Source organism: Gobius niger, assembly GCF_951799975.1.
Source record: "Gobius niger genome assembly, chromosome: 16".
NCBI classification, from domain to species: Eukaryota; Metazoa; Chordata; class Actinopteri; order Gobiiformes; family Gobiidae; genus Gobius; species Gobius niger.
The window spans coordinates 16121463-16149299 of NC_136867.1; the positions used below are offsets into that span (position 1 = coordinate 16121463).

General features: G+C 42.0%; 1 protein-coding gene across 3 annotated transcripts; it reads right to left on the reverse strand.

Annotated features, from left to right (window-relative positions):
- Window positions 1-1799: 1799 nt before the first annotated feature.
- On the reverse strand, window positions 1800-27811 carry pxdn (peroxidasin). Of its 3 annotated transcripts, XM_079573904.1 has the most exons (23): window positions 27566-27811; window positions 22543-22614; window positions 21916-21987; window positions 20015-20086; window positions 18917-18988; window positions 18528-18599; window positions 16901-17070; window positions 14434-14551; window positions 14075-14244; window positions 13724-13996; window positions 13248-13523; window positions 11565-11677; window positions 11099-11255; window positions 9316-9424; window positions 8495-8652; window positions 7093-8099; window positions 6517-7013; window positions 6312-6446; window positions 5914-6122; window positions 4875-4971; window positions 4679-4793; window positions 4465-4578; window positions 1800-3965 (listed from the first exon to the last, which is right to left on the reverse strand). In XM_079573904.1, exons 1-23 carry the CDS (start codon window positions 27754-27756, stop codon window positions 3846-3848), a joined length of 4389 nt encoding a protein of 1462 aa, XP_079430030.1. In that variant the 5' UTR covers window positions 27757-27811; the 3' UTR covers window positions 1800-3845. The 3 variants fall into 3 exon arrangements, with proteins under 3 accessions (XP_079430030.1, XP_079430031.1, XP_079430032.1); XM_079573905.1 differs by lacking the exon at window positions 20015-20086; XM_079573906.1 differs by lacking the exons at window positions 1800-3965; window positions 4465-4578; window positions 4679-4793; window positions 4875-4971 and having other exon boundaries at window positions 5988-6122; window positions 6301-6446.
- Between the last annotated feature and the right edge of the window lie 26 nt (window positions 27812-27837).

The following is a 27837-nucleotide window of genomic DNA, read 5'->3' on the forward strand; positions in this document are numbered from 1 at the left end:
TTGTGCTTAATGTTTGCATCATCTCAGGCATGTCTGTAACCTATTTTGTCTGAGCAGCAGAAACAACCATGGGAAGATAAGTTTTGGTATTCTTAAACATTTGCGAGAAAACCCCCAAAGAAAGAGAAGGGTCAAATGTAAACATGATTTGGTGCTGAATTACACCACTAAATCTAATCAGTGTAACCGAAGCACTGTGAGCTTGAGACAACAAAAGCTGAGAACTTCACCAGAGACCCCAGGGGAGCACAGCTGTGGAGCTGCTGGAGGGATGTCATCCATTAACAACCCAGGGCTACACGAGAGTTTCTCAAGGAGTGAGTCTGAACTTAGAGCAGTGTAAACATGACGATGAGCTGCACAAAAAGAAAAACGTCAAATACTCACTGCAATATTTGTTTCAGATAAAAATGTTTTGAATAGTCAACATGTGTATTATTTATTTGCGGTATATTGTCTTTAATATCAAATTCTATAATAAAAAACATGCATGCAATTCAAGAATAAACAGCAAATCATTCAGTAAAGAAAGAATGTAGTCCATATTAATGTGAGGTGCAAAGAACCACTTATATTGTGGGGTTTACCACTGTGTGGTTTCACTCATGTATGACTAATCTCCCTGGGCTGCATTATGCACCATAACTGGCTTCTCAAATACAGCACAAAGGACTTATGAGGCTTGTGTGTCAAACCCACAAATATTAGTGGGAAGCAATCTCATGACATCTCCCTCCCACTGTGGGTGCCATGACATATCTTTGGTCCTTTGAGTCCTGGGATGCTAAACCTATTTAGTCCCAGTGGGAAGCCACTTCTCACTCTTTAATCCAGTGCACTCAGGAAATGAGAGTGACGTTCCATTAGTGAAGGGAAAGAATTCCCCACGTTGGCAAATAAAGGTGCAACACAGAGAGCCAATAGTCTCAATGCAATTTCAGTGTGTGATGAGTGGGAAGGGAGGCGTGCTGCAGGGCCAGGCCTGTGCAGCTGCAGACTCCTGCTCTTTGCGAAATGAGAACACTACACTTCATATTTTATAAAAGTTACTACAGAATCTGTCAAGCCTGCTTCTGAGTAATGACTTTAAAAGGCCCCCTTCACAGTTGAGCACATAGCTCGATATAATATTTAGAACAACTACATGGCCCTATTTGCTGCCAAGAAAGTGCGAAGAAACACTGTAGCAGATGTAAGAGCAGGAGGGAAATGTATAGGTCTATTTGTATAAACTTCTTTACAGCAGCTAATGCAGGTAATGCAGGGCCATAGTTAGTGCGATAATGTCTTTTCCGGGTTGTCCCAGAGAAGGGCGCACTTTTATCTGTACAACACACTGGAAACCTCATTTCCTGTTCCAGTTTTCTTTCCAGAGCTCCGTCCCTTCAGCTAAGTCCAGCTGCCAAGCCGGTCTATCGGGAGATATACCGGGGACTGAGGGAGGACTGGTGCAGACAAAGATAACTCAAATAAGCAGTGATAGAGCACTTTTCTTTTTCTGGGGACTGGTCACTTGCGCTAACAATGGTATTTAAAAACATACAAAATGACACTAAACACTGTGGTGTGGACGGTTCCCAGGGTTCTGTTGAGAGCATGCTCACAGTAAGGCAAAGACAAACAAATACATTCAGACGTGCTGCTGATTAACTCTGATAAGCTAATGACAACTAATGGATGGAGAACATCTGCTAGCAATCAGATCAGTTAACCCTGTGTTATCTTAACGCTTTGTCGGCAGGAGTAAATGGCTTTTATTGAAACGTGGCATATTCATTTTTTTTTTTATTACTGTTGAGAGGCATTACAGTGCAAACCGTTCTTTGGCAAACATACAATACGTCAAAAGTCATGATAGGTAATTTTATATCCTCGTTGACCACTTGTTCTGGGACAGTGTGAGTAAAGCATGTTCAGTCTTGCGGGACAGTGCATTCCATTAACACATACTACAGAGATTATCCAGAAAAGGGGGTGGGTAAGGAAACTTAAAAAGTTAAAACAACAAAAACAAATTTTGACAGCAAGTGACAAAGAAGTCTCACAGTGCTTTCGTAACCAGAGCATGGAAAACTTACCTAAATGGATTCAGGCGATAGATGAAAGACACACATGTATCTATATACAGTACAAGCACTGCCGTAATGGAATTTATATGAAGAACATTTTGCCTGTTTTGCAGACTACTGTTGAGTTATGAGTGGAAAGTTTAGCAGGCAATTGTTTTGAGAATGTGACAACTGCGCAGGGCATTACAACATAAAGAAAACAATGGAAAAGAACACTGCTCATTTTGCACAAACCCAAAGGTAACAGGTTGGTGCGTCTTGTGTTACATGAGGTAAACGAGTGCATGAGGCTTCATGAGATGGACATCAAGAGAGCAGACTGACAGGAGGTAGTGCTCCATTCAAAGCGTGTCTAGACTTGTTTTCATTTGACAATCCCAATCATTGCTCCTCCCCCAACATCACCCTCGCTTCCCCTTTCATATGGCTTCCATTACAGCGGAATGGAGGTCAGAGGGCTGCGCTCCACACATGCCTGGATAAACGACGTCACCCCAGTTTAAAAACTTTAACATGCAAAGAAATCATGTTGTGGGCGAGAATTCCGAAACAATATCGACAGTGCAGATGGTCCTGAAAGAGGAAGGTGACTAGACACGTGTGAAAAACGTTAAAAGCAATAGGCCACGTGAAGGTTTAACAAAGGAATGCATGAAGTATGTCCTGGTATAAACTGATACTGAACTGCAAATCTTCAAGTGCAGAGTCTATATGAAAATGAAATGTGCATGAAGCAGTCAGAAAATACTGCTGTGGTAAAGGTAGCAACACCAAAGGCTCACCCTGCTCTTTTTGCAACATTCATGCTGTTTTATAGATACATGTGCTTTTAGATCTAAATCATACATTTGGCTTTAAGTGGTTACATCACTTTTCCTACACTGTTAATTCTACAATGAGGATGACAGTGCAAGAGCCGGTTGTCCTTTGACAGGGGGCGCCAAAAGGTTCGCCTTAGTCAGACCAGGACAGACCAGCAGACAAAACAACTAAACTGACATGGTCTGCGAAGTACGGAACAAGGATCAGTAGACTTTTTGCATTTTTGTAGGGCTTCACATTACTTCATACACAAGAATTTTGTACAAAATGGGAGGCAAAACATGTATCACATGTTTAAAGCACCTTGGGTAAAAAAGTATCTCTGCTCAGAGAACATCCTCAAAGAGTCAAATAAAACAGTCCTTTTAGCGCAAAAAGGCACATACTGCATGTATATATTGTGGCATGTATACAAAAATACTTAAGGTATGCATTTCTTGATAAAATCAATAGAAAAGGGATATAGCACCAGTTATCTGCATCTCTGACCTGAGAATATTTGAGTCAACAAAATGGTGGCCTCGTCATCTTTTTCCCTTTCCTGTCGATGGCCACTGGCCTCTGCGTTGTTGGGAATGTTGAACAAACACAGTGGCTGTTTGTTTCACTTCAGAAGCCTCAGGGGACTCGAAGAGAAGAGGTTTGTCTCTGGGGTTTACAATTTGCCCAGTCATCCATCCAGCCATCAGTTCAGAGATAAACCCTTTTAGCCATGGCTGGCTTGTTGCCAGCAGGTCCAAACCAAGCCTCAGGCTGCTGGCCCTGGAGGGGGCAACAACTCAGAAAACAACCCCTCTCTGACCAATGAGAGTAGTACATAATGAAAACAAATGAGGCAATTGGGTCAGCCAGGGCTGTTAGAGGCATAGAGGCACACCTGAGGAGTCTCTTTCTCTCTGGACGTCTGCGATTGACTGTCAGACCTCACATGTATTTGATGAAAATGTCCTCATTTCAGATGTGCCTGCTGTCTTCCTGTTTGAGGCACACTGGGCAGCAGGCCCCTTTGAGCTTCACAGGATGTTTGCATTGAGCTGGTGGGCAGGACTTTACAGTGCAGGTCACCTGGGCATCCTGCAGGACACAGAATAGCATAACAGCACAGTTAGATAAAAGCACTTTTATAAAAGAACAAAAGAGAGTGGGTTGAAGTTATAATAAACTGTTAAGATTCATACAGTAAAAGCATATACTACTTCAAAGAGCAGAGCAGAAAATGGGAAGTAAAAATAGAAAAATAAACAACATTTACCAAACAAAAAAACAAAAAAAGGATTAAAGCGTAAACTATTTTGTGGCAACCACCTAGTGGCCAAGTGAGCAAGAAACAGAAGGAAGACAGACGTGATGCCAGGATTATAATGCTGCCAAGGGGTGAAACACTGCACCACAGGACTTAAATAAAGCAATAGACTGTGAACAATATTTGGGTAAAAAAGGCAGACAGTTTTAGCGCTATAAAAGAGTTGTTTGGACAACAAGTATTAAGTACTTAATGTTGTTGTGTACATGATAAATGGTGCTTCAGGCATCTTTAGTGAGACACCTGATTAAGAGCATGTGTTGGACGTACTGTGCATTCACAGGTGGTGCACGGGTTCTGTTTCCACTGTTCTCCATCTGATCGCTCTCGCCCCTCACTATCAGTGCAGTCAGTCTTCCTCAGGCGGGCTTCGAGTCGTTTTATCTGCAAAGATTCAACAGATGTTCCGTATAATGCTCATAAGCTAAAATTTGTATACAGTTAAGAGGAATGCAAAAGATAAAAATATGAGTGAGACACAAACCTGCTTTCGTAAACTTGTAATAGTTTTCTGCATTTCAGAGACGAAGTCATGGAATTCACTAACAGTAGGTTCTGTTTGTGTTTTCAGAGTAATATTAACAGGACTCTCCACTGGGCTATAATAAAACATGACATACATTTACATTGATAAAGTAGAATGTAAACGTGTTCTATTGTCCTATTGGGTCCAGTGTTACCTATCGATGAGTTTGTCCTCACTGTAGCTGTGCTCTGCGGATCTGCGTCCTCTGAAGTGGTATGACAGGGCGTTGAACTGGCCCTTGGTCCTGCAGTCTAAAAGGCAAGTGAAACACAATTATTTAACAGGGCTTTTCTACGCTTTTCTGGTACCGTTCCAAAAACTGATTGTGAGATGGATTGGGATCCACATACGGTATTGTGTTTTAACTTCTGCATATTGCATTTGGCAGCTTTATTAACAATTGAATGTGTGTTTTTAAGGGTAAGGCCTGGAAATTCAATAATACCTATGGTTTGAGGCACCCTGGGGTAGAGATAATGATACTTCATAGCTCAAAATTTAAAATGTATTCTAAACCCGAAGCGACTGTTGGACCATTTTTTCTGTGCCCCCATCAAAGAGAGCGACAGACACAATACAGAGCTGCTCACACTTGACTTTAGGGAAAGGCCAAGAGAAAAAAAGAAAGATTTTTTTTTTTTTTTTTTTAACTTTTTCAATCAGTATTTTTTTGTATTTAAGTGAAATGAAAGCAGCTGAGTCTTCGAATTCTTAACAACTGCCCCAGCATGCTTCATTTGTGCCCTGTCAGCAGCAGCCTCAGGTGAAACATCCACAAATGCCATCTCTAGCCCCTACAATTAGAGTGAGCAGCACTCGTAAAGACGGGCTTCATTATGTGTTCACGGAGGAGCACACTCCACAAACAAACAAACTGCTGCATGTCCTTTATGTTAACAATGTGTTATAGCTGTAACCTATAAAAAACACTTTATTACTATTAATTACTGGAGGCTCGAGGCATTCTAGGACAACACAGGCAGAGTGCGGTGGCACGTTAGGGTTACTAAATTTTTGTGTTTTTTGAGACCAAATCAATACAAAAGTACACTCCAGAAGGTTCAACACCAATGTTGTTTCATACTGTGTGTCTTACATTGTTTGTCATATGCAGTCTATCCCTTTTGTATTTGTCATGAATAAATAAAACAACAATACCCTGACATATCCATGAATGGAGTTTATGGTCTGACCTTCACAGCAGTCCTGCCACATCCGCAGGTCAATGTGGGGAATGTCCTCGCAGCTGCTGAAGCCATGAGGCAGCTCGGCCACGCTGAACACGTCCTGTTGGACTCGAGTGATGTTGTCCCCGTTGTCACAGAGCACTCTGGCCAGAGAGGCCTGCTTCAGCTGTGTCAGCTGTGCAGGGCTGAACACCCCAGGGTTTTCATACCAGAACCTACATGGAGATTGGTAAATTGTTAGATATATTTATTCTATATCAATTCTAATTGGCATGGCAAGTTTACAGTGTAGTGTAATAAATATTTTTTATTTGTTACAACTGAAAAATGTAAAGCAATCAATTGGACCAAAGAACTAACATACACCTTTATTAAAATTGAGAAGTGCTTTACCAAAGTTTTACCTGTCACCATCTCGTATGTTCTTAAACTGCGTCACCAGGAGACACATGAGGGTCGACCCCAGCCTGCTGCCTGGAACCAAGTCCTCTGCCATCAGCGCCGGGAACAGGTCAATGTTCAGAGGAGTACCGTACAGCCTACAACACACACACACCATTTACCTTGTGACCTAATCTAAATACTTGTCAATATCTGAGCAAATGTTACCTCTGCAGTTTTTCTCTCACAGTAGGATTCTTGATCTCATTCCTCAAATCGTCAAACGTCTGTGCTGAAGACAGGTTACAGAAAGTCCTGAAGTCATTGTATGGAGGTATGCCGTGGTCTCTTCCTCTCTGAATGTTCATAGCAGCGAGGTCCAAGGCCACAGAGTGAGCCATAGAGAACAGCTTCTCTGTTAGCTCGGTGTTCAGTAGCTGCGTAGACACCCGCATTTTCCCCGCAACCCCGAAGAGGCCGCGCAGGAGTGGGTCTATGCCCCCCTCGTTCACAATCCGGAAGGGGGAAAAGAAGGCCCGGTGCAGAGAGAGGTGCCCCTGGGGTATGGGCTGGAAATCCTCACCTAACCTGTAGAGGATCGGGTTGATGAGGGTGTGCCCAAAACGAAACGCAGCAGTAGCAAAAGCACTGAAGATGCCAGCGTTAATATTTGGGTTGTAACCAGTGTACTGTCCCATCATTCTCACACCAGCCTCTCCAAAGATCTGAAGAAAGGAAGGGGAAAGATTTACATTTAGATATACTGTCCATTGAAAGGAAAGCAATCAAATTCAAATATTTTACCTTTGGCAGCCAATGATTGTATGTGACATGCTGCATCTGGGCCCCCACAATCTTCCTGGCCTCGTGGTAAATGGTGTCCCCGTCCCAGTGCGGGTTCAGTCGCAGGAGCTCTGTGGCGATTCGGTTGTGCTCCCTGAACCACACAGTGTGCATGGCTGTCAGACCCAGCTGCTCATTGGCCCGATGGTCTCCAGCCAGGAAACACGGGATGGGACTTTCGTTTTCATCCCTCATGCATTCAGTGGGAGGTCCGGTGGCAAACGGCAGGAGAGCTTTTCCTGTTCGCTGAATGATGCCTTGCCGCAGCAGGCCCCGGTGGCTGGCCAGATCGCGGACTTCCTCGGACTCGTGCCGTGAGTTGCCGTACACGTTGGAGGCGTCGATATAGGAAGTGAGCTGGTTGGTCTGCTCTCGGGGATACACACTGTTCATGAGCAGGGAGGTCATGCCGCTGCCGCACACGGGGCTGGAGCGCACAAAGAACATGCAGCGGGCGCCACTGCGGATCTGTCGGGGGTCGTTGGGAGGGAACTGGATTGGGAAACACGGTGGGTCATTGGTGCAGACTTGTGTGCACAGCTGTCCGTCCGAGAAGCGTGACTGGCTCAGAGATGCAACTGTTGCATCCAGGTCATGGTCGAGGAACTGCCCCCACTGCATGAGCATGTGGGTGTAGCGGTCGTCTGGAGTGATGGTCTCTGTGCCTATCAGAGTGGTAGACACCAGCCTTGGCAGAGGTAACCTGTACCCATTTTGCGGGCGCTCCATGGCTCCTCTGGGTAAGTTAAAACCATTGTCATAGACTGGCTTTAGAAGACGCTCAAAAGCAGTGAGAGAGGCCCCCCACATTGGGTGCTGAAGATTGTTGCAGGTCCCGTCATGGCTCCGATACTTCTGGTGAAAACAAATGTCCGAGCAGTTGTTCAGACGGCGGTGCGCTGTGCAGCCGGACAGGTTAGCAATCATATCCAAAAACCGAGGGGACACCAAGTCATTGTAGCGAAAGGCTGTAGAATGAAAACAAACAAAATCAACACATTGAATGTATAGAGATAGTACTGTAACATTTGTGTAAAAATATCCCATTTGATCCTTATATCATAGAGCAGAGACAACTCAGTGCAAACCTAGAAATACTATACTTTCAGGTACAAGCAAAACTTTCATAACCTGTTCAGACTCGTTTCTATACACTTTGCTGTAAAACAGCAATGTGGACAGGATTGATGTGTGCAATAACTCAGCAATGCACTGTTTAGATTACACTTGGAAATACTGCTAATCCTGCCCAGGAGCAGACAGTATTTCACTTATTTTTGTTGATAGAATGATTGTCATTGTACGTAGCATGATCTCTATTCTCTAATCAGACAAAATTTAAATGTTTTGTATATAGCCTCACCTGTGCCGTTAGTGTCCACCATGAGGCCCTGGTTGACATGGTTCTGGATCAACAGAAGGGTTTGTTCAAAGATCTCTCCAGCCCGGGCCTGCTCCACGGTGTATGGGTCACGAGGATACCGGAAAAGAGCCAGGATCTCAGCTGGAGTGCGAGGCTGACTGGAGAAGAGAGGAATTGAACACTGACAGCAATGTTATGGCTAGTATTTACAGAGTATTACTGCCACAAAAAATAAGTTACCTTTGTTCATAATTTTGGCATGAATCAAGATGGAAATTTTTAAATGGAATATGCTGCTCTATTACAGTATCTACATTTAAAGCAATAGGATGGAATCTGTCCACTGCTGCCCAGATATCCTTAGCTATTAATATGGATTTAATGTGTGATTCATAGAAGCACATCTCTTAAATGGCACCAATCCATTTGATTACATTCATTAAATTATAATTAACACCTTTCTTATAATCACATTTTTATATTTTGGAAAAATATTAAATTCATGCCTTAACAATACAAAAACACATGTTGGCATGTATATATGCAGCCTTATATAAAACATAAGGAAAGCAGCAGGGTAGAGCTTGGAGCAAAGACTATTGAATGGTCATTTATTTCTGAAAGCTCTGACTCAGGCCGGGAATATGCAAGTCATGTGCCAGGACGATTTGAGGCAAACTATTTGTGTTCTAACTCCTGTCACATGAGTGTATAGCTCTGCAATCTAATAGATTTTCTTTTATTTCATTTGACCAGACAAGCTCTGAATGCACATTTACAACAAAAACACAGTCTGAACCAAGCAAAGAAAGGCATCTTACCCATCAAAAAGACGTCTTCTTGTGGATTCAATGGCACTGTCCACAGTTCTTATGGCTTGCTGTATAGAAGTGCTGACAAATGTATCTCCTTCTCTACTTATCGCAGGAACTGTTATAGAAAAGACAAGAGGAAAAAACAATTGGAAACAGTCAACTTTACAATGCACTAGTAACATTTAAGAAAGCAGTCTGAAATATAAAAAGGATTAACAATTTTATGTTATACTCAAAATGATTATTATGCAATTATGCAACACAAAAACTACAGTAGTTCCAGTCCCTTTTTTGAGTTGGAGTTAAACATTTCTGGACCCTGTGACATGTAACAGAGCCATAGAAAATAGCGGTTCTCTGACGTGAGTCAGAAAAGAATCCAACATCAGCTCAGTTTGTTAATGTGGCTTATGGTCCAGCAGCAGAGCACTGTTATCTCAGACAAGAATTCACAGCAGGAAAGACCAACATTTTGAGAGAAAAGCTTGGAGGAATTTTCGGAAGATGAAGCAACGTGTGACCAATATCACTGCATGAAATCCAGAATGTGAAAATAATTCAGTCTTGTTCACACATTATCAGGAGTTATTTCCGCCGGCAAGGGGTACAGTATAATGCCGATTTTTAACCCATTATTTGCCATCTTAGGGTTAGAGTTATTTTCTCCAATTATGTATATTCAAATCCTAACGTGTATTGACTGGAGAGTTTACGGCCTAGTATATGCCAGTGTGATACCTCATTTGAAAGCCAAGACCTTCTAGCTTCTAAAATGTGTGTAAGACCTGTGTGAGTGAAACACTGCTTACATCACATATCTAATTGTGTTTTGTTTATGAGTGTTAAACTCTAATTATATTTACATTTTAAATCCAGATTCACTGTGCACTGTACAGTTTAAATTAGATCTGGGGAAATCCCAGCCAAGGAGCCGGGTCCGGCCCACGAACCAATTTTCAGCTCATTTTGCAATCAAACCAGGCTATGTCTTTTTCAGTATTTTCTACGCAGCTTTGAAGACGCATTCGTGACCCTTCGAGTAGCGGTGAGTTGGTGCCATGGCCATTTTCACCTGCTCGAGCGGGCTCAACATGGCTCTGCCTCTGTCGGACGCAGTACGAGGATAAACTAAGGAAACAGGAGGCGATCATTGGACAGAATCACGGCTGTCACAAAACAGAAGCATAAGGACCACGTGCATCGTGTTTGTGAAAGGAAGGACTCCTCACGGGCGGTGGGAAGTGCCATGTCTCTCTTCAAAGTTTCAATGGGGCTAAGCAGCGACTTAGTGGCCGATCTGAATGTGTTTCAAAGCATTTCCCACAAACTCTGTTTGAAGGGAGGTGCAAAGGTGCTTTCTGTGCGACGGTAGAAGTTAACAAGGATAAGAAGTTGAATATCTTAAATAACTATGCATACACTGTCATTTACCACTGAGACTTTTTTTATTTTATAAAGTCTGGACTTGGAGCACAGTAGTTCACTTGTGTGAAGATAGCCCCCCATAGTCATAGAGGCGTGTTGTTTGAAAATCAAACAACACGCCTCCTGGTGAAGACTTTTTTCCTCCCCTGTAGCCTTTGTCTGTACATGTTTTTAGTGGTAGAGGAAACCGGAGCACCCGGAGGAAATCTACGCAGACACGAGGAGAACATGCAAACCCGTCCAGGTGGGAACCAGGGACCTTCTTGCTAGCTGTTGCGCCACTGTGCTGCCCTGGCAACATAATTATGTTGTCTGTACATGCCATGATATTAGGTACAATTTCCAACTGCCAAGCTCACTGCACCTGTGACAGTCAGGACCATGCTGGCCACCTGGTAGCCGATAGAGTTGCGGGCGATGCACTCGTAACGCCCGGCATCAGCGGTGCCCACGTCTTTGACCTCGAGATAGCCCTCTTCACTGATGTGAAACTTTCCGCTCTCTGTCACTTGTACACCGTCCTGTAAAACATGTGAGAAATTGCTACAGGTCAGGGATCATGCCTCAGACAGTAGAACTTGGAAATCTTCAAAAAAATGGTATGAAACTAGGGATTTTTTAGTCAATCATGATTATATCTCAGCAGTGAATGAGTTTCAATGCCTATATGCAGTTTCAGTGTCAATAATGATGACAATTGTATAAGGTTTATTATCATAAAGCAGCAAAACTCAAATTTAACACTGTGACACTGTTCCCTAATTGCAACACGCTTGAGTGAATAATACTGTATGACAATAGTAAATAGCTATTTAAGGTTAACGTCCAACCTTGTTCCATGTGAGCAAAGGTTGCGGCTGGCCCTGAGCACTGCAGGGGATCTGGACGTCCTGGCCAGATTCCACCGTCAGATCCCTTGGAGCATTTGTGAAAACAGGCGTTACTGAATGAGTTAAAACATATACACAAGTTAATGGTTATGCAAAAGAGCGGGATGTACATCAAATCAAAAACAGTGTAATGATGAAATACCACAATAACAGTACAATAGTAATAACAGAAATAGGAAAGAAAAAAAAAATCCTTTTGATTCAAGTCAAGCATTTGTTTTTCATGTGGTAAAAAAGTCTACAATAGTCTAGTCTGCACAATGACCAAATCTCACACAACACTGACTCGTACTGTCTACAGCGATGACACAACTCCACAGAGCTAAGGGCAGAGGGTATACAACTGCCTCCCACATACCACCATCAAATTCCACCAAGCTTCCCATGCAGATGCCAGACGGCACGCACCTGGCCTTGGGAAAATCCCACACATTTACAGCACAAAGCAGAGCACATAGAGGTTCATTACAAGGTCTGACTCAAACGCATTTGAGAATTTAACCCATGGCGTTTACATAATACGTTAGTGTTTTAGCTGTTTTAACTTTTAAATATAACATAATGACTTAAATACATGCCCTGAAGTTTTCCTGCCCATGCAACAGCAAAACCCACAAGAGTTTAGTGTAAATGTCTAATTACTTACAAAATTAGCTGTGGTTTTAGCTCATTAGCAAGCGAAACACCCTCTTTATAAAGAACAAGCAGTGTTACATTGTCAGTGTGTTTGGGGCGGCTTCAATTTAGTGTGTACTTTAAATCATGTTAACAGCCATTACAACATGGAAAAACATGGTGTCATCACAGGATTACAGAGTACCATGCTTTCCTGTGCTGTGCCAAGCCTGTAATTTAAGGTACGCACAGGCACACAAGCATAGCCACAATGCAACCCCAGCCGTGTATCTTAACTTCCATAAACGCCCAGATGCACAAACTACGCCTTCACACAATAACTAATCCTTACACACAGCACAGAACGCTGCATAGTACATCATGACCATCAAAGAGAGTCTCATTTCAGAAAGACAAATTTACTGTGAATTGAGGGAACTGCACCACTCCCACATGCTAAACTTTTACCACCTAACACCGCCTTCTTCCTCGAACAAAACATACACTGTTTGAAAATGGTTTGTAATAACCGAGCTAATGCTCGCATTACAGCAGTTATGCTGCAGCTGTTAGTTTAAGCCACCCGAAATGTCTAAAGCTCCTGATTTCAGAGGGACATTTCTTCTTTTTCATTACCAAACATGTATCAAAGAGATCTACTAAGACTTACTTAAAAGTTAATTTAGTCATAGTCTTTTAAAAAGCTAACAAATAAAAGGTACAGTTTGTTCAGGAAGTGTTCAAACATATATTTTATTATGTGACAACCTGATGAACTAAACTACTGATTAAAAGACAAAATTACAAAAAAAATATGAAGGTAAAATGAAGGATTTGAAAGTCATAGTGATGTAAGTATCCAGTAACAACTGCAGGCTGCTCTGAATACTTCCTGAACCCACTGTATTTTCGTTGGTATGTCTGGTAATTCTGTCCAATGAGAATATCAAATTAAAGCCTAAACTCTCACATCTCTCATCTGTTTATCTGGAAGATAGGGATTCTTGCCTCTCTGTTGAATGCTGAGCTGCACTGCAGTGCGAACAGTTCCCACAGGGCTGACAGCCTGACACTCGTACTGGCCCTCGTCGTGAGCGGCCACCCGAGTGATGCGCAGAGATCCAGTGGACAGGACAGTGTGTCGGCGGTCGGAGGGTAAAGGACTGCCCCCCCTCGTCCAGGCGATGACAGGCTGCGGGTAACCGGTGGCCTCACAGGGAAAGTCCACTGTGTGCCCCTCCAAAACGGACTGGTCCTGGGGCGTCACTGTGAACTGGGGGATCGCTATGGAGGAGGAAGTCAATAATGATTCAGTTGCTTAAGACAAAAGGGAATGAGATTTGTGTGACCTTGATCATTAGTCTAAATAATACTGACACTCCTTACAACACTCTACTGTCCTCAATGTGTCAGCTAAATAACCTAGTTCAGATCACCAGGTATTAATGCCATGTGGAACTAGAGGTAACCTATGGTAAAAATACCTTGAACAATGATGTAAGCTGTAGCGTGTATGGTATCCACATTGTTCGAGGCGAAGCAGGTGTACTGTCCTCCATCCGCCTGCACCACATTCTGAATATACAGTCCACCAGAAGGGGTTATGTTGATGCGTGTGTCGCTAGGAATAGGCGTCCTGTCCCCTTTGGTCCAGGTGACCCGAGGCTGGGGCTGTCCCGTGGCGCTGCACTCCAGAGTGACGCTCTCACCCACCAGCACCTCTGTGTTCTGAGGCTGGATCACAAAACTGGGCCTTGCTGGAGTGATAGGGACAACACGTTGACATTATACTAATATAGTTAACATGTGTTCATCTGTTTTCTGTCAGAACTTACAGGGAGCTCCGAAATATCTCAGTGTGACTTGGGACGTTTTGACCTCCCCGGCCACGTTTTTGGCCATGCACTGGTACACTCCCTGGTCTGTCTCTCTAGTGTCCTGGATCATGAGAGTCCCATCTTCAAGCAGATTCAGACGGTGGTCCTCTCGCATGTTCAGAGCATTACTGAAGAGAAAAGGAAATAACATTGTACAATTGTTGAACACTTTGTTAAGGCACCAAACTATAGAAACATTATAAATTGACAGGAAAATACTCACAAATACAAATTAAGGAACTAAACTAATTCTAATCTGCCAAACGTCAGCAGCAAAATTTTACTGATTGCCTTACAGTACAAAAAAAGAACCTCACTTGTTCCTGAGCCAAATGATTTGCGGTTTAGGGTTGCCCTCGGCTCGACAGGTGAAGTAGACAGTGTTCCCCGATGTAACGTCAACATCCTGTGGCTCCGATGTGATCCTTGGTACCTCTGAAAGCACGGGGGATTCACAGTAAATTGTTAGTTGGTCTCAAGAGAGAGCAGCACATAGACGTTTAACGATAAATCCAACTTCACAATAGAAACCTAACTATAGAGCCGGTGTCATCACAGCTCGAGATCACTTGTCTGGTCTTCAATTGAAATCATTATAGCACACATGTAGAACCGGAGCTTTAGCGGGAAGATACATCATGAGTGGCTTTGATACAGGATGAAGAGGGAGGTGGCATTGTTTGAACAGCTGCACAACCAGACACACATTGTTGCTCCCAGAAGAGCCACAAGAAAACAAAAGGAGAAAGGCCTAAACAGCACAGACTTCCTTGATCTACAGACAAATGATTCAGTGGGTTTACAGAGAGCAAGAATAGACAGGTTTGGTCCATCAAATTACATGTTTACTGTCTGATGTGGTTGGGCATAAGGAGTGATTGTAACTTTAGTTTGCAATGGACCTATTTATTAGTCTGGGTGTATCAAATCACATGAAAAACACAAAATGACGTCTTCATAAACTACAGTATTGCCGATGGTTTAAACAAAGAGGATATTATAGAAAACAAACTGACACTGTTTCAATGCATAACTTCAGGGACTGGGCCCCATTGTCACAATATACCACATTTTCATGTGCTGTACTGAACTTACAGACAGGAAGCACAGCTGAAGCCACTGTCGGTCTCAGTCGACAATGTATTTTTACTGATTATCTTCAGACAGGCAACACAAAGGTAGGATATACCTTTGTTTTAGATTGGTAATAGATAAAGGAAAATACTGGAGTTATTGTTCACATCAAAGCATTCGGACAAATCAGTTCGCTAGATGTATTTACGACTGAAGACTTGAGTTGTTTCACAGCTTCTTTATCTAGTTTTTATATTGTTTTCAGGAAATGTTAGACTATGGCCAATGTTTGCTAGTGAGATTAATACCAAACATTAGAATATGGCTTTTTTGGTTTAATTTTTACTAAAATTACTTATTACTTATCACTAGGGCTGTCATGATAAATACTATCTCAACTTCAATAAAAAACAGATAAACTATACATTTATGGGCTTGATATTTATCGTCTGTACATTATTAGCATTTCCCCCCAATTCTTTCTTTGTAAAACTTTGATGCTTAACTGAAAGAAATTGAGTTTCATTATATTTCATGTTTATTGCATGGTATTTTAGGACATGATGATTCACTTTTAGAACATAGGTTTACTGTCATTTTTACGCCTGAGAGTTGACAGTATCTAGTATCGTAGAGTCAATAATATCGTTTATCGTGATATTTCCTCTATATATCGAACTTCAAATTTGTTATTGTGACAGGCCTTTTTATCACGGATATCTTCATTTTTATTTCTTTTAAAACAGAACTAAGTAACTTGTGCCCCTAGAGTTGCCTGGCTCTGCCATACTCTTCCCTGTCCATTCCACGCAGGGAATTAGTCTGGCCACGGAGCAATTGGAGCAGTTTGAACGGGCGGGCCTAATGCGCACAGACTGTCAGTGAAATAAACCAATTAGCAATTAGCAATTAGCGGACGTGACGACATCCGAAGTCCAATTCAAAAAATATGCAGTAAATATAAACTCACGCGGAGAATGCGAGGCAAAATCCTCGACTACTTCATCCATGATTAGTTTTGGCTAATGTTAATGTTCATTGAACAAACAACATAATGGTGCAGCGAGTGACGTAACCTTGTCATTTCTCTGTGACGGTCGTGATTGGTTCGGCTAGGCCTTAGCTGCCAATCAGCAACTTGTTTCCCGTGTGTGGACCAGACCCACCTTCTTTCACACAGAAAGAAGGTGGGTGTGGTTTATCAGGCTGCCCCTAGAGGCCATTAGCACCACTGATGTCGTAGCATGTTGCGTTTTTTTTACTCATTAATTCTCTGTGAGAGTAAATACTACGCTGACAGAAAAGAAAAAAGGGAGAGAGGGATATGGTACATCCAATTACACAATGGAGATCATTTTTTCTACTCAAACTTGGCTGTAAACACTGTTTAAGTGGTGCTAGCCCGCAGTTAGCTTTGCCCGTTAGCCTGTTAGCTTCCTCTTCGTGATTCTATTAGTGTGAATTGCGCCTCCGACACGGAGGCAGGGAAGTTGCAATTGTGGTTTTCTGGCCAGAGACACCAAGGGTAGATGAAAGACCCTCCAATCATCCCATTAACACTTGTATTACCCCCGAAAAGGATTTATTAAGGGAAACAAGTTACTGAGTTCTTCTTTAAATAAAAACGAGACTCACGCTGATACTGTTAAGTTGTGGCAAGGCTTAGATGAAGTAAAACATACAGCATATAAAAGTAAGATCTTTTCGTACCACAATTGAGCTCCTCCGCAGTGAGGGTGGCCACCGATCGGCCCTGCAGACGGCTGGGGTAGTCGCAGGTGGCGGCGGCCTGTGCATTTCCCGACTCGGCGTATTGTTTGAGCAGATCGGCTAACCAGAGCAGCTCACAGTCACAGTTGAGGGAGTTAGAGTCCAGTCGTCTGATCATCAATGGAACAACATAAAAAAACAGAGAAGATTACACTGGTATTTTTACAGTACGATACGATGTGATTCATGTTGTTATCAGGACTGAAATAATCTGGAGAAATATCCTGTTGAGATTTTCTGAGTTTTGCAATTAAATCATTTGTGAGTTTTGATATTGTAGATTATTGTTTTAAGAATGAGATTCAGTTTAGTGCCAATTTTTTGCGTCATTAACATTTGGGTCAAAACTGAAATACAGTATGTACTTCGATACAAATAAATCACATGCATTTCAGAGCATGCATAAGTTCAGAGGTCTGGGATAAAAGGATTTAAAGCAGTACTAAGTAACTCTTGCCACTGAGACCATAAGCGCAACTGCAGGTGTCGTAGCAAATTGCTAATTTATTATTACTTACTTATTAATTGTCTTGGAGAGTAAATACTACGCTGACAGAAAAGGTGAAGGAAGAGAGAGATTTTGTACATCCAATTATACAATGGAGATTATTTTGTTCACTCAAACTTGGCTGTAAATACTGTTTAAAGTGACGCTAGCCCGCAGTTAGCTTTGCCCATTAGCATGTTAGCTTCTTCTTCGTGATTCTATTAGTGTGTATTGGTTGCTCTGGTCCGGTGGCAGTCAAGTTGCGAACATGGTTTTCTGGCCAGAGACACCAGGGTTAGATGAAAGACCCTCCAATCATCCCATAAACACTTGTATTACCCCCACAGGGACTACGAAAAGGATTTATTAAGGTAAACACGTTACTTAGTACTGCTTTAATATCTAATTTTAAATCCTTTTAATTATGCATCCCCTGTGATTTTGACAGTGTGATTAATGCTGCAGAGGCCTATGTTCCAAGTATGACGCTGTAATCGTTGTATATGGCAGGACTGTTCCTGCAGCTGACCTTGAGCAACTAAATCCCAACATTGGAGTCTGCTGGGCCGTGATCAAAAGGGTTTGGTGTGGGAAAGTTCATGGCTCACTGGACATTGTCTGTTGGATACCGATCAAAATTTCTTCAGTATCTCTATATAATGTATTTTCTGTTAAATTTAAGCGCCTTTAATAATGGGAAACATCTCATCACAGTATGCCATTTATTAACATCCAGATATCATGCACAAGCAGCTGTAACATGTAAAAAAGGGCTCGACAATTTTGTAAAATGATATTATTGTGATTATCTGAATTGTGATTAAAATTTGATTAGTTATTTACTGGTATATTTTCATGTAGTTAAATGTGCACAATTAGATTTTACATTTTATAGACACCCAGTAGCATTAACATTGGAGAGAAGATTAACGTAATACGTCACAGCGGCTCAGGACTAACCCAACACCTGAACACAATTTCACTGTAGTTATGGTGATTCATTGATATTTGCGTCCAATCAAATTGCGATTCAATTGTGCAGCCCCGGAACATGGTGTCACAAAAAAAGTTTCTACTCACAGTCGCTTCATGGCTTCGAGATGAGAGAAGGTCCCAGGCACCAGCTGTGTGATTCTGTTGTTGTGTAAAAACCTAATGACAGACAATTGTTATAGCAAATCCAGAATATGATGACAATTGGTAATGCAATGGTGGGAAGGGCTATTCACATAGTTATCCAATTAGCCGTTATATTTCTCTTATCTAAGACCATGTAGCGCACAATGCTGCGCAAATATCCTGAAACAAAAACAGGAAAGTGCGATCACAACAACAAGGTCAGAGTTTGAATGGGACCATGGAGGACTGGGATAATAGTTTGGCCCCAACACTGCACTGATGTAACCGGCACAGATAAGGAAGTATTTTGTCATTTTAAGTTACAGGAGACATGTGTAACATAAACTTACAGGCGCTCCAGCTTTGGCAAGTGAGCAAAGGATTCTGGTTCCAAAGATTCAATGTTGTTGAAATGGAGGTATCTGGAAAAGCGTAAACCAAGCCCACAGGTTAGAATGTCCAGTACTTATAAACACAGATCTAAATGTTTGAGCCAGTTGAGAATATTTTTCCCTGCACTCTTTCATATGATTAAAACTGAGACATAAAGGTTTTTTAAGGCTACAACAAACAGGACATGAAGACAAAAGAAACCGCAAAATGCTAAAACAAAATGCCACAATAAATAGCCTCAAAAAAGATCAAATGATATTCAGAACAGTTCTCCAGACAACACAAAACTATAGATTATAGTACACATTTTATATCATTTAAAATGCAGAAATCTTCAACTGCAGTAACAACAACACATACATAAAACTAGTACTATTTCTATTGTTAGCACAAAACCAGTCCATGCATATATGCATACACAATTCAATGTAGCATAATGCAAAGCAGCTGCTTAACATGCAATCTGAAGCCAGGCCATAATCAAACTTATTTAAAAGGAAAGATGCTAGACAACAACACAAGGACATACAGTGACTTACAGCATTGTCATGTACTGTATCTGCATGTGTTGGATACATTTCTCAGTGAATAATAGCAGTAGATGTGCTTAAATAAAAGCTTGGTCTGAAATACATTGCTGCCCGCCATGCTAACAAACACAGGAATGCTTTAGACTTTGTTTGCAAGTTTCATTGCAATGGTTTCCTAAACACAAGACATGCGACTCATGCAGCGGGTCAAATGGCTCAGCACAGTCTGCACACAAAGGTGCACAGATGGCATGCATGGTGATAGAGCAGGGGCAGAGGGGTACACAGAGGGGTGGGAGAAAAGTAAATGAATACAGATCAAATGAACTCGAAAAGAATATGCTGCCTGCGTTAGGCCAAAGCTACGTCAGTAATGCTTTTAACAATTATGAAAACAATTATGATAAAAAAACAAAAAGTCATTTGGTGTTGGCCAGGCGCCATGCATTGTTCAGTCTCTGAAGCAATGGGGTAATAAGCCAGAGGTGAGCAGACAAAAAGTGAAGAAAGAAGTTGGTCACTTACAGTTGTTCAAGAGAGACAAGCCCCTTAAATGCCTGTCTGTCAATTGATTGGATTTCATTCTTGTACAGATAGCTGAAAGAAGAGATAATCAGTACCATTAGTAACACTCACACCAGATAATCTGAACCACGCCGTATGAGAGAAATGGTCGGAATGATCTGAAATGGAAGGTTAAATGTTACACAGCAGATGAAACCACAGCCCCTCAGTGTATTTGAAAGAGAGGAAATATTTCACCCGTGGTACACACACAGCCACACATATTTAAAGGCCAGTAATGTAATGACGCTAAATAAAATGGTCATAATCTGTATTATTGTACAGTAATAGCTGTAAAAATTCTCAATAATTCCTGCATTCCTGTGTCTCAGTGGCTTCCGGGTGTCTGATGTATCGCACTTCCACCATCGCAGATAAAGACAGATACAGATTAGACCCCACATGTTAGGTACTTGTGAGAACGTGTGCATGTTTTTCTAAGTCATTGCATAAGATAGTTGTAATGCTTCAAACATTTCAACAATAGACATCAAATGCACAATTTAAACACATTCTCTTTATTCATTATATCATACCATTAAGGAAATGTGTTTATTGTTTGTCTAATCTGTATTAAATTCAGAATAAAGTTAAATTGATTGAACTGAATTGTGCACATCTATGCTGGTAAAAATCTTGCTAAAAAACTTAAAGTCAAATGTGGCATTTACTTAAGTACACACACACTCACACTCAGAGCTACATGTAAATACAGCTAAATATTTGATAAGAAACTATGCAGCGGCGGCGTGAGGCAAACAGAGCTCGACCTCTGCTTGACTTGTTTATGGTGGCGGTCGTGGGAGAGGTGGGAGCCGCGCTGCAGACAGCAACCCACCCGTTAAGTGTAATGGACATGGACATGGGAGATGACAGAGAGTGGGCTGCACTGGGCCCAGAGGAAGTGAGGAGGTGACACACAAAGATACAGTCTCGCCTCAAGCTACAAGCCACAACGCACTGCATCAGCTAATCACAAAGACAACACAATGGAGCAGGCTCGAGATGGACTGGGCTTGAAAGACCAAGGTCCTCTGTAATTAAACCCCCAGTGTTTATTACAGAAGTCCGTCAGTAGAAACTGCAAAGTAAACTAAACCCACAGTAATTCTTACAAAATTATTACATTAAAGTTCCACATCAAATTATGTTCTCTTGAGGCCAAGAGAGCAAAGAATTGTAAAATGTGTCTATGACCATATTGCCTTTGTTTGGACCTGTATCGTTAACATCTCTATAATTTCTTGGCCAATTCATAGAAAGTTGATTTATATAAAGTGAACCCAATCTGAATCGCTTCACCTGGATACTATCTTGATACTGTATATTCCTGCAACCTTTTTCATAATGATACAGCATCAAAACAATCTCCTCAATATACTGCTGTTTCAGGATAATATATAAAAAAGGTTATATTTATTCCATGGCAGTTGTTTTCCACACAAATGCACGTAAATGCAACCAGACTGTTAGTTATAATCTCCGCCACCTATTATTTTATGTGAGCTTAGCCAAAATGAGAGATACACCAACCACACATGATGTATTGTGGGATTTCTGTCCAAGTGGCAAACAAATACGCTTTGAGCAAAGCATGGCTCCAACCACCTCTACCACCGATGCCCCCCAGTCAGCACTACCAGACGCATGAGTTCAAAGGAGCAGACAGGCTACAAACACCAATGACACATTTTGCTGAATCAGAAGTCTTGAAAGACATCGTTTAATAAACAACCAATGGTTTCTGCAGCTACGACAACACAGCAGCTACACCCAACTACTATTACACATGTGAGTCCTGAGTCCTGGCACACACAACCCAACTCAAGCTAAAAACAAAAAAAAAGATGGGGCTTACTCACAGGTATTTGAGATTTTCCAGATCTTCAAACGCTCCTCTTGGGATCCTTCGTATATGGTTGTTGTTAAGGAGGCTGCAGCGAGCAGAAATTAGAGGTTATATTGGAATATGAAACAAGGACAGTTTCCAAGTCAGTTTTTGTGAGCCAAGAGACTGTAAATTGTTCGCACTCTACCCTTGACCTAAGGATGTGAAAAGAAAGCTAAAGCAACAAGGGCAGACTTCCAACAGTTACATGTATCATCATGTAATAGATTTTGTTACACTTAATGATGCTGAAGAAAAACAACAGTCAGCAGCAAAGAACTCAACTCTTTTAGATTTACGTTTATGCTAAAGCCAATTCTAACGGTTCACCAGCTTTGCACAACTTTCTTTCTTCTCCATTTTTTTCCGTCATAGTAAGGTTAAGCTTGTTTAATTTCAGCTATAATTCTGGATTTAATTTAGCGGAAGAAACAAGCACACCTTAGACAAAGCAGCTTGCCCACAAAGAACTGCCACGCAAATCAGTTAACTAAAAGACTACCAGCCGATTCAGGCCATGTATGTATGTGTAACAACATAAAAAACATTCGATAATAACCAAAATTCACTGTAGGTTAGAAGAAATGTTTGTTGAACTCACAGTGTGTTGAGGTTTTTTAATCGTCTGAAGGAACCTGGTTGTAGATCCTTGATTTTGTTGAATCTTAAGTCTCTGAAAGAAGCATAAAGAAATTAGTGAGCAACGAGTGATATTCTGTACATTCAATATGGGGCAGTCATGGGAAGTGTTGCTGTATCACCAAACTTATTTTGATTTTCAATTCAAGCAAAACATAGCGCTGATAACAGCCAAGCCACTTTCTATTATTCTTACCAGTAATCAGTAAAGTGCTGGCCTTATCATGGCAGCTACTATCTAGTGACAGTATGAAGTCATTTTATACTGCAAAAAGGAAACGTAATTCCCCTGAAAACAAACAAATTAGATAAACTCATTTCCTGTTCATAACACTGCGTTCCCACTTACAGCATTTTATTAGCATGTGGCCTTGTAAAGTGGTTGTGAAACGTGTACATGAGCTTTTTTTTATTGGTCAAATGAGGGGACAACATTCCTGAAAACAGTAAAACAAGCACAAGCTATCTTTTCTTCAATATTTTTCTTTTAACTATTTCTCCCCGCCACAATTTTATTTATTTTCTTTGGATGCTTTTCCTGTCACAGCCCCTGCATTAAGAAGAAAGTGACTTGTGATCCTCTGACTGGATTACGCCTAATAATCTTGAGGAGAGGTTTGTGAAATGTGGGTCGGAAAACAAAAATGAGGTCATAGCCTGTAATTCATCAGAAAAATCCTCACATATGGATCTTATCTGAGTGAGTCAGCCATTTTATTATGCACTCTTCCTTTTGTATAGGCAGCAAGCATGAGCCAGAATGCAACTCTGTGCAGTCAGAAAACTGACGCATCACAGATGTGATGCGTCTGAAGTGCTGACAACGTTGTTTACACAGCAGTGGTACTCAAACTGCGTTACAGGTAACAGTGATGGTACATCGCGTTCTTTAACTCCAAGTAACGGTTCTGCACTGGTTTTGCTTTACTGCTTTTGTACTGCATCTGTCCCTATTAGCACAAGTAGCCATAGCTTACTCCCTGTTTAGCACAATAGATACAGTAGTTAAGCTTCAGTCACTGGTTTAGTAGTGGAAAGGTCCAGGTTAAAATTTGGTTCCATTCTGGGTTAATCCTGATGTAGTCCACTCTCACACTGGTCTACTGATGGGCATCCATTGTCAAATATCATATGAGTGCGTACATTTTTTGTGTGAACGTTCAGAGGAGGAAAAAAAAGTATCTCCTCCAGGTGAGGAGGAAGGCAACCTTCTGACAACAGTTCTCTGAGGCCGGGAGTTGAAGGGACTGCAGTGCCCAGACATGTCCCGTTTACCTGCCTGGAGCTCTTTGAGGGAGCCTCAAAGATTTACTAATGAGACAGTGGAAAACATATGATCGATGCAATGTCATGTAAAAAAAGAAAGAAACTTAAAAACGACTTAATTATGCACTACCAGAACATCTCGTAAAATATCAAAGTACATATTTTAAACTTGAGAGTCACGCATCTAGCTTCCATATTCGGCCATTGCTGTGATAAAAGTCTCCAAGGTGCATCCTATCATTAAAAACAATGGCTTTAGTGAACTATAATTGAGATCCGGTGCCAGAAATCAAGATGATCTTTTATTGTTGCTTTGTGGAGTTTATCATCAGGAAGTTTGAGAGATGGGGAGTGGAGTGACTCAGTCGACATGGAAAAGAATGGAGGAAGCTGTATCGCGCCTGTTTACTAAACAAGGCCTTTCTGAGGAGAGATTAGGCTGGATGATGTCAGCAAATGTGAAGCTGAGGAGTTTTTCCAGGACTTGTTAAAAGAGTCAATTAATGTGTTCTCAAGGCACAGAGAGAGGCAGTCATAAAACAGTCTGGAGCCCTGCACAGGCTGGCTGCTTATGCGGCTCACACTGACAAAGAACAAGAACCACCACTGCTTTCTGTCAAACACAAATCTGATGTTCAATAAGTGGAATTACCCTTTGCCACCTCACAGCAAGAACAATCATATTTCATATATAGTTTGCCATGACTGAAATGCTATAAACTATGCTTTTATTTACAAAGGTCGAGGCTGCACATTTTGAATTTATTGCTTTTATTTATTGGCCAACAACTTGGCCTAACTAACAATGCAATGCCATAAGCAGATCATTGTCATGCGAGCCCTGACTCTACTCTACAGACATGGCTCTTCTGTATTCAAAATCCAAACAAAATTCACAGTTCAATTGACTAGATGTAGGCAATAGCCGCGAGGAGCGTTTTAAAAGGTTCAGTGCATGCTTGTTTGAGCCAGGATGACGACAGAGGCTGGCCCTGACCCAGTGCATCTGAGGCCCATGTGTGGACCCTCTGAAGTGGGGCAAGTCATTTGGGCAGTCACATGTGAACGTGCCAAGGCCATGCTGCGTGAGTCATACTGAGTTAAACGCGGAGAGATTACACTTGATCATTGCACTTGAAGGGCAGTGATTGTTTGTGTCGCTGTCACTTCGGCATAAAAATCCCCCCTTGGTAAAGAAAAAAGAAGAATGGTCTCTTGGAAAGATCTGTTAAGACTCCAAGGTTAAGAAAACCATACAAGAAAACCATCTCATACAGCAGGCCTTTGAATGTAAAATCTAGGGATTCTGAAACATGATCCCAGCCCTTCGCACTCTCACAGCTGTCCTGAGTTGGAGGGCAGAGGAGGAGAGAGGCCGGCAGAGCTCCTCTCAACAACTATCTTGGGCCCAATCTCCCAGAGCAAATGAGCAAAGCTTCAGGGATTTCTGCCTTTGCATTCCACAGAGCTGCAGAGACGGAGGCCTCCCACAGCCTGACTGCAGCAAATTCCAACAATGGAGCTGGACTTTCTCTGCTCCTGACGCTTGGCTCGGAGTCACACAGTTCATGCCCAAAGACAATGACCAGCAAGGACCATAATACTGTAATACTGATATTATGTACTGTAATACATAACAGTACATAATATAGGACAACTTTGGGCAATTCATCAAATTCCAATCAAAATCACAATCTCAAGTACCAACTGAGGCCCAGTGTTCCACTAGTTTTTGCATTGTCTCTATCCACATTTGGGGTTAGATGAAGTAGGGCACTCAGACAAAGATAACGCACACTTAGATTCAATGCTGCACTGAAACACTTCAAACCCATTACCTTTGTTCAACATGGAAAGTCGGACTGAGATTTCTGAATCTTTTTCAGGAGAGTCATGGCTCCAGAGGGCAACCTATTGTACATATTTATTAGAAGACGAAAAACCATTTGGATACCACTGATCAAAATGATCAAGATGGAAAGTTATTACTCCAAACATTTGTACCAGTGGTGTTAAAGAATGACAACTTGTTTTTTGTTTTTTTTATTAAAGACTTCTTTTGCTCACGCTCTATTTAATCATTGCCCCAAAAACCTAAAGATAAGGCGCAGTGTCCACTATTGTAGAGGAAAAGTAATTTACTATCATCCTTCAAACAGACAGCCCTTAGAGAAAACAGCTGAGAAACAAATGTCAGACAGAAAGAACTAAAAATTTGGGGAAGAAAGTCTATGCATCTCTGTCCAAGTATATGGTGAAAAAACTAATGGGCCATGGCGACAGGCCCATGTGCTCTACATCCTCAAATGATGGAGCAGGCCTCACATGAATTGCAAACTTTATCAATAAGAAGTAGAACGTATAAGTATTCATTATTGGATATGAGTACCGGTAACAGCACTACCATAGCTACTATAAACTAACAATCTTTTCATTACACAACATGACACAATGTCAAAATAAATGGACAAAATCAACCTTTATTTATATATAAAATAAAGGGAACACTTTAGTAACATTGTGTTGTTCAAGTGTTCCCTTTATTGTTTTGAGCAACTGTGTTTACAGACCCTTTGAGTTTGGGATGGCTTTAGGTCGAGTACTCGCATTCTCCTACCACAGAGGAAGCTGGCAAGTCTAGTCTTGACAGATCAACCAATAGCCATAAGAACCTGAAGCTTCAAAGCATACAGGGCATGAAGGCTAGGGCCTAAACCAGACACATCCCGCAGAAAGAAAGAAAGAAAAACAGAGCTCCTATAGCACACGTGGGGCTTATATCTTACTTCTCAGGAAAATGGGTCATGCCGGACCATGCATTTTCTCGCAGGGTGTGGGTGCTCCAAATTTCTGAGGACAAGACTGATTTCTGCTGCTGTGGCTTCTGCTCAGATAGTCCTTTGTGTGGTTTACCCTTTCAATAGGTCTATTAATATGCCTTGCGTTATGGGCAGATTGAAGACAAAAGAGTGCCACATATTTCAGGGGCACACCGCCACTTTGAGAACCTATGACCAACGACATAAAAAAGTTTCAAGTGCCTCTGACATGCAGGGCCCAGTCACAAGTGCCTGTCAAGTGAGAGGTATTTCCTTGCTTTTATCAAGAGGGGAAAGGCAAACATGGAGTTTAACCTCTGCAGGAGGAGGCTTGTGGATTAAGGAAGCAACTTTACAATAGCATGCATGTACTGTAATAAAAAGTTCCTTGATAGCAAATGATATCTAAAGAATAGCCACAGAAAATGAGCCCCCAGTGTTTGACCTTAGACCTTATAAACCAATGCTGTTGTTATTGCCAGTCAGTGCCAGGACGAAGTGTATTCTGACCCATAAGAACTTTCTGCTGACTTTACCAGCTGTGTTGCCCCTAAAATCCCCGCTCATTAACCTCCACGGCCAACAGCTGAACTCACTGGCAGGTGTCTCTCCACTTAAAACGAGGTAGCTTTCAGGAGCATTGTAGTAACTCATGCATACACCTTTTTACTGCCATTATCCACGTCTAAAACCAAAGGAGCATGGACAATCAAGAGAGTTCGGCCACTGTGATTTCTAAAGCATTTAAAGGAGTGACTGGAGAAGGCTTGGCCGAATACCAGCAGACTAACACATGGGGCTGCAAAACTTTCTGCGCATTCCTGGGTCGAAGTTCCTGGAGAGAGCGCGAGGAGTCGGTTCCCGTTAGATGTGAAGGAGTGCAGCGCGGGGGCCACTTACAGAATGGTGGTCTGCGGAGAGACGGCCGGCACGGATTCCAGGTTCAAATGCATACATCTCACCGTCGTCCGAAAGCACAGGCAGCGACTGGGGCACGACAGAGCAGACCGCGGTCCGCCTGCGAGGAAGAGCACGGCCACCGCGAGCAGACACCGGGGAGCGAAGGACAGTCGGCCGGCCCGCAGCGCCATTGCTAGCAGTGAGCTGGAGTCGAGCAACAGAGCGAGCGCCTGCTGCTGCCAGACACACGGGGCGAGTGGGCTCAAACTCCG

Excerpts from the sequence above, each read along its gene's own strand:
- pxdn (XM_079573904.1), bottom strand. The coding sequence starts at position 27,756 with ATGGCGCTGCGGGCCGGCCGACTGTCCTTCGCTCCCCGGTGTCTGCTC. Across the intron at positions 17,071-18,527 it reads CTCGAAGCCATGAAGCGACT|ACGACTGGACTCTAACTCCC; the intron begins GTGAGTAGAAAC and ends ATTGATGATCAG. Across the intron at positions 8,100-8,494 it reads GGTGGACACTAACGGCACAG|CCTTTCGCTACAATGACTTG; the intron begins GTGAGGCTATAT and ends TTCATTCTACAG.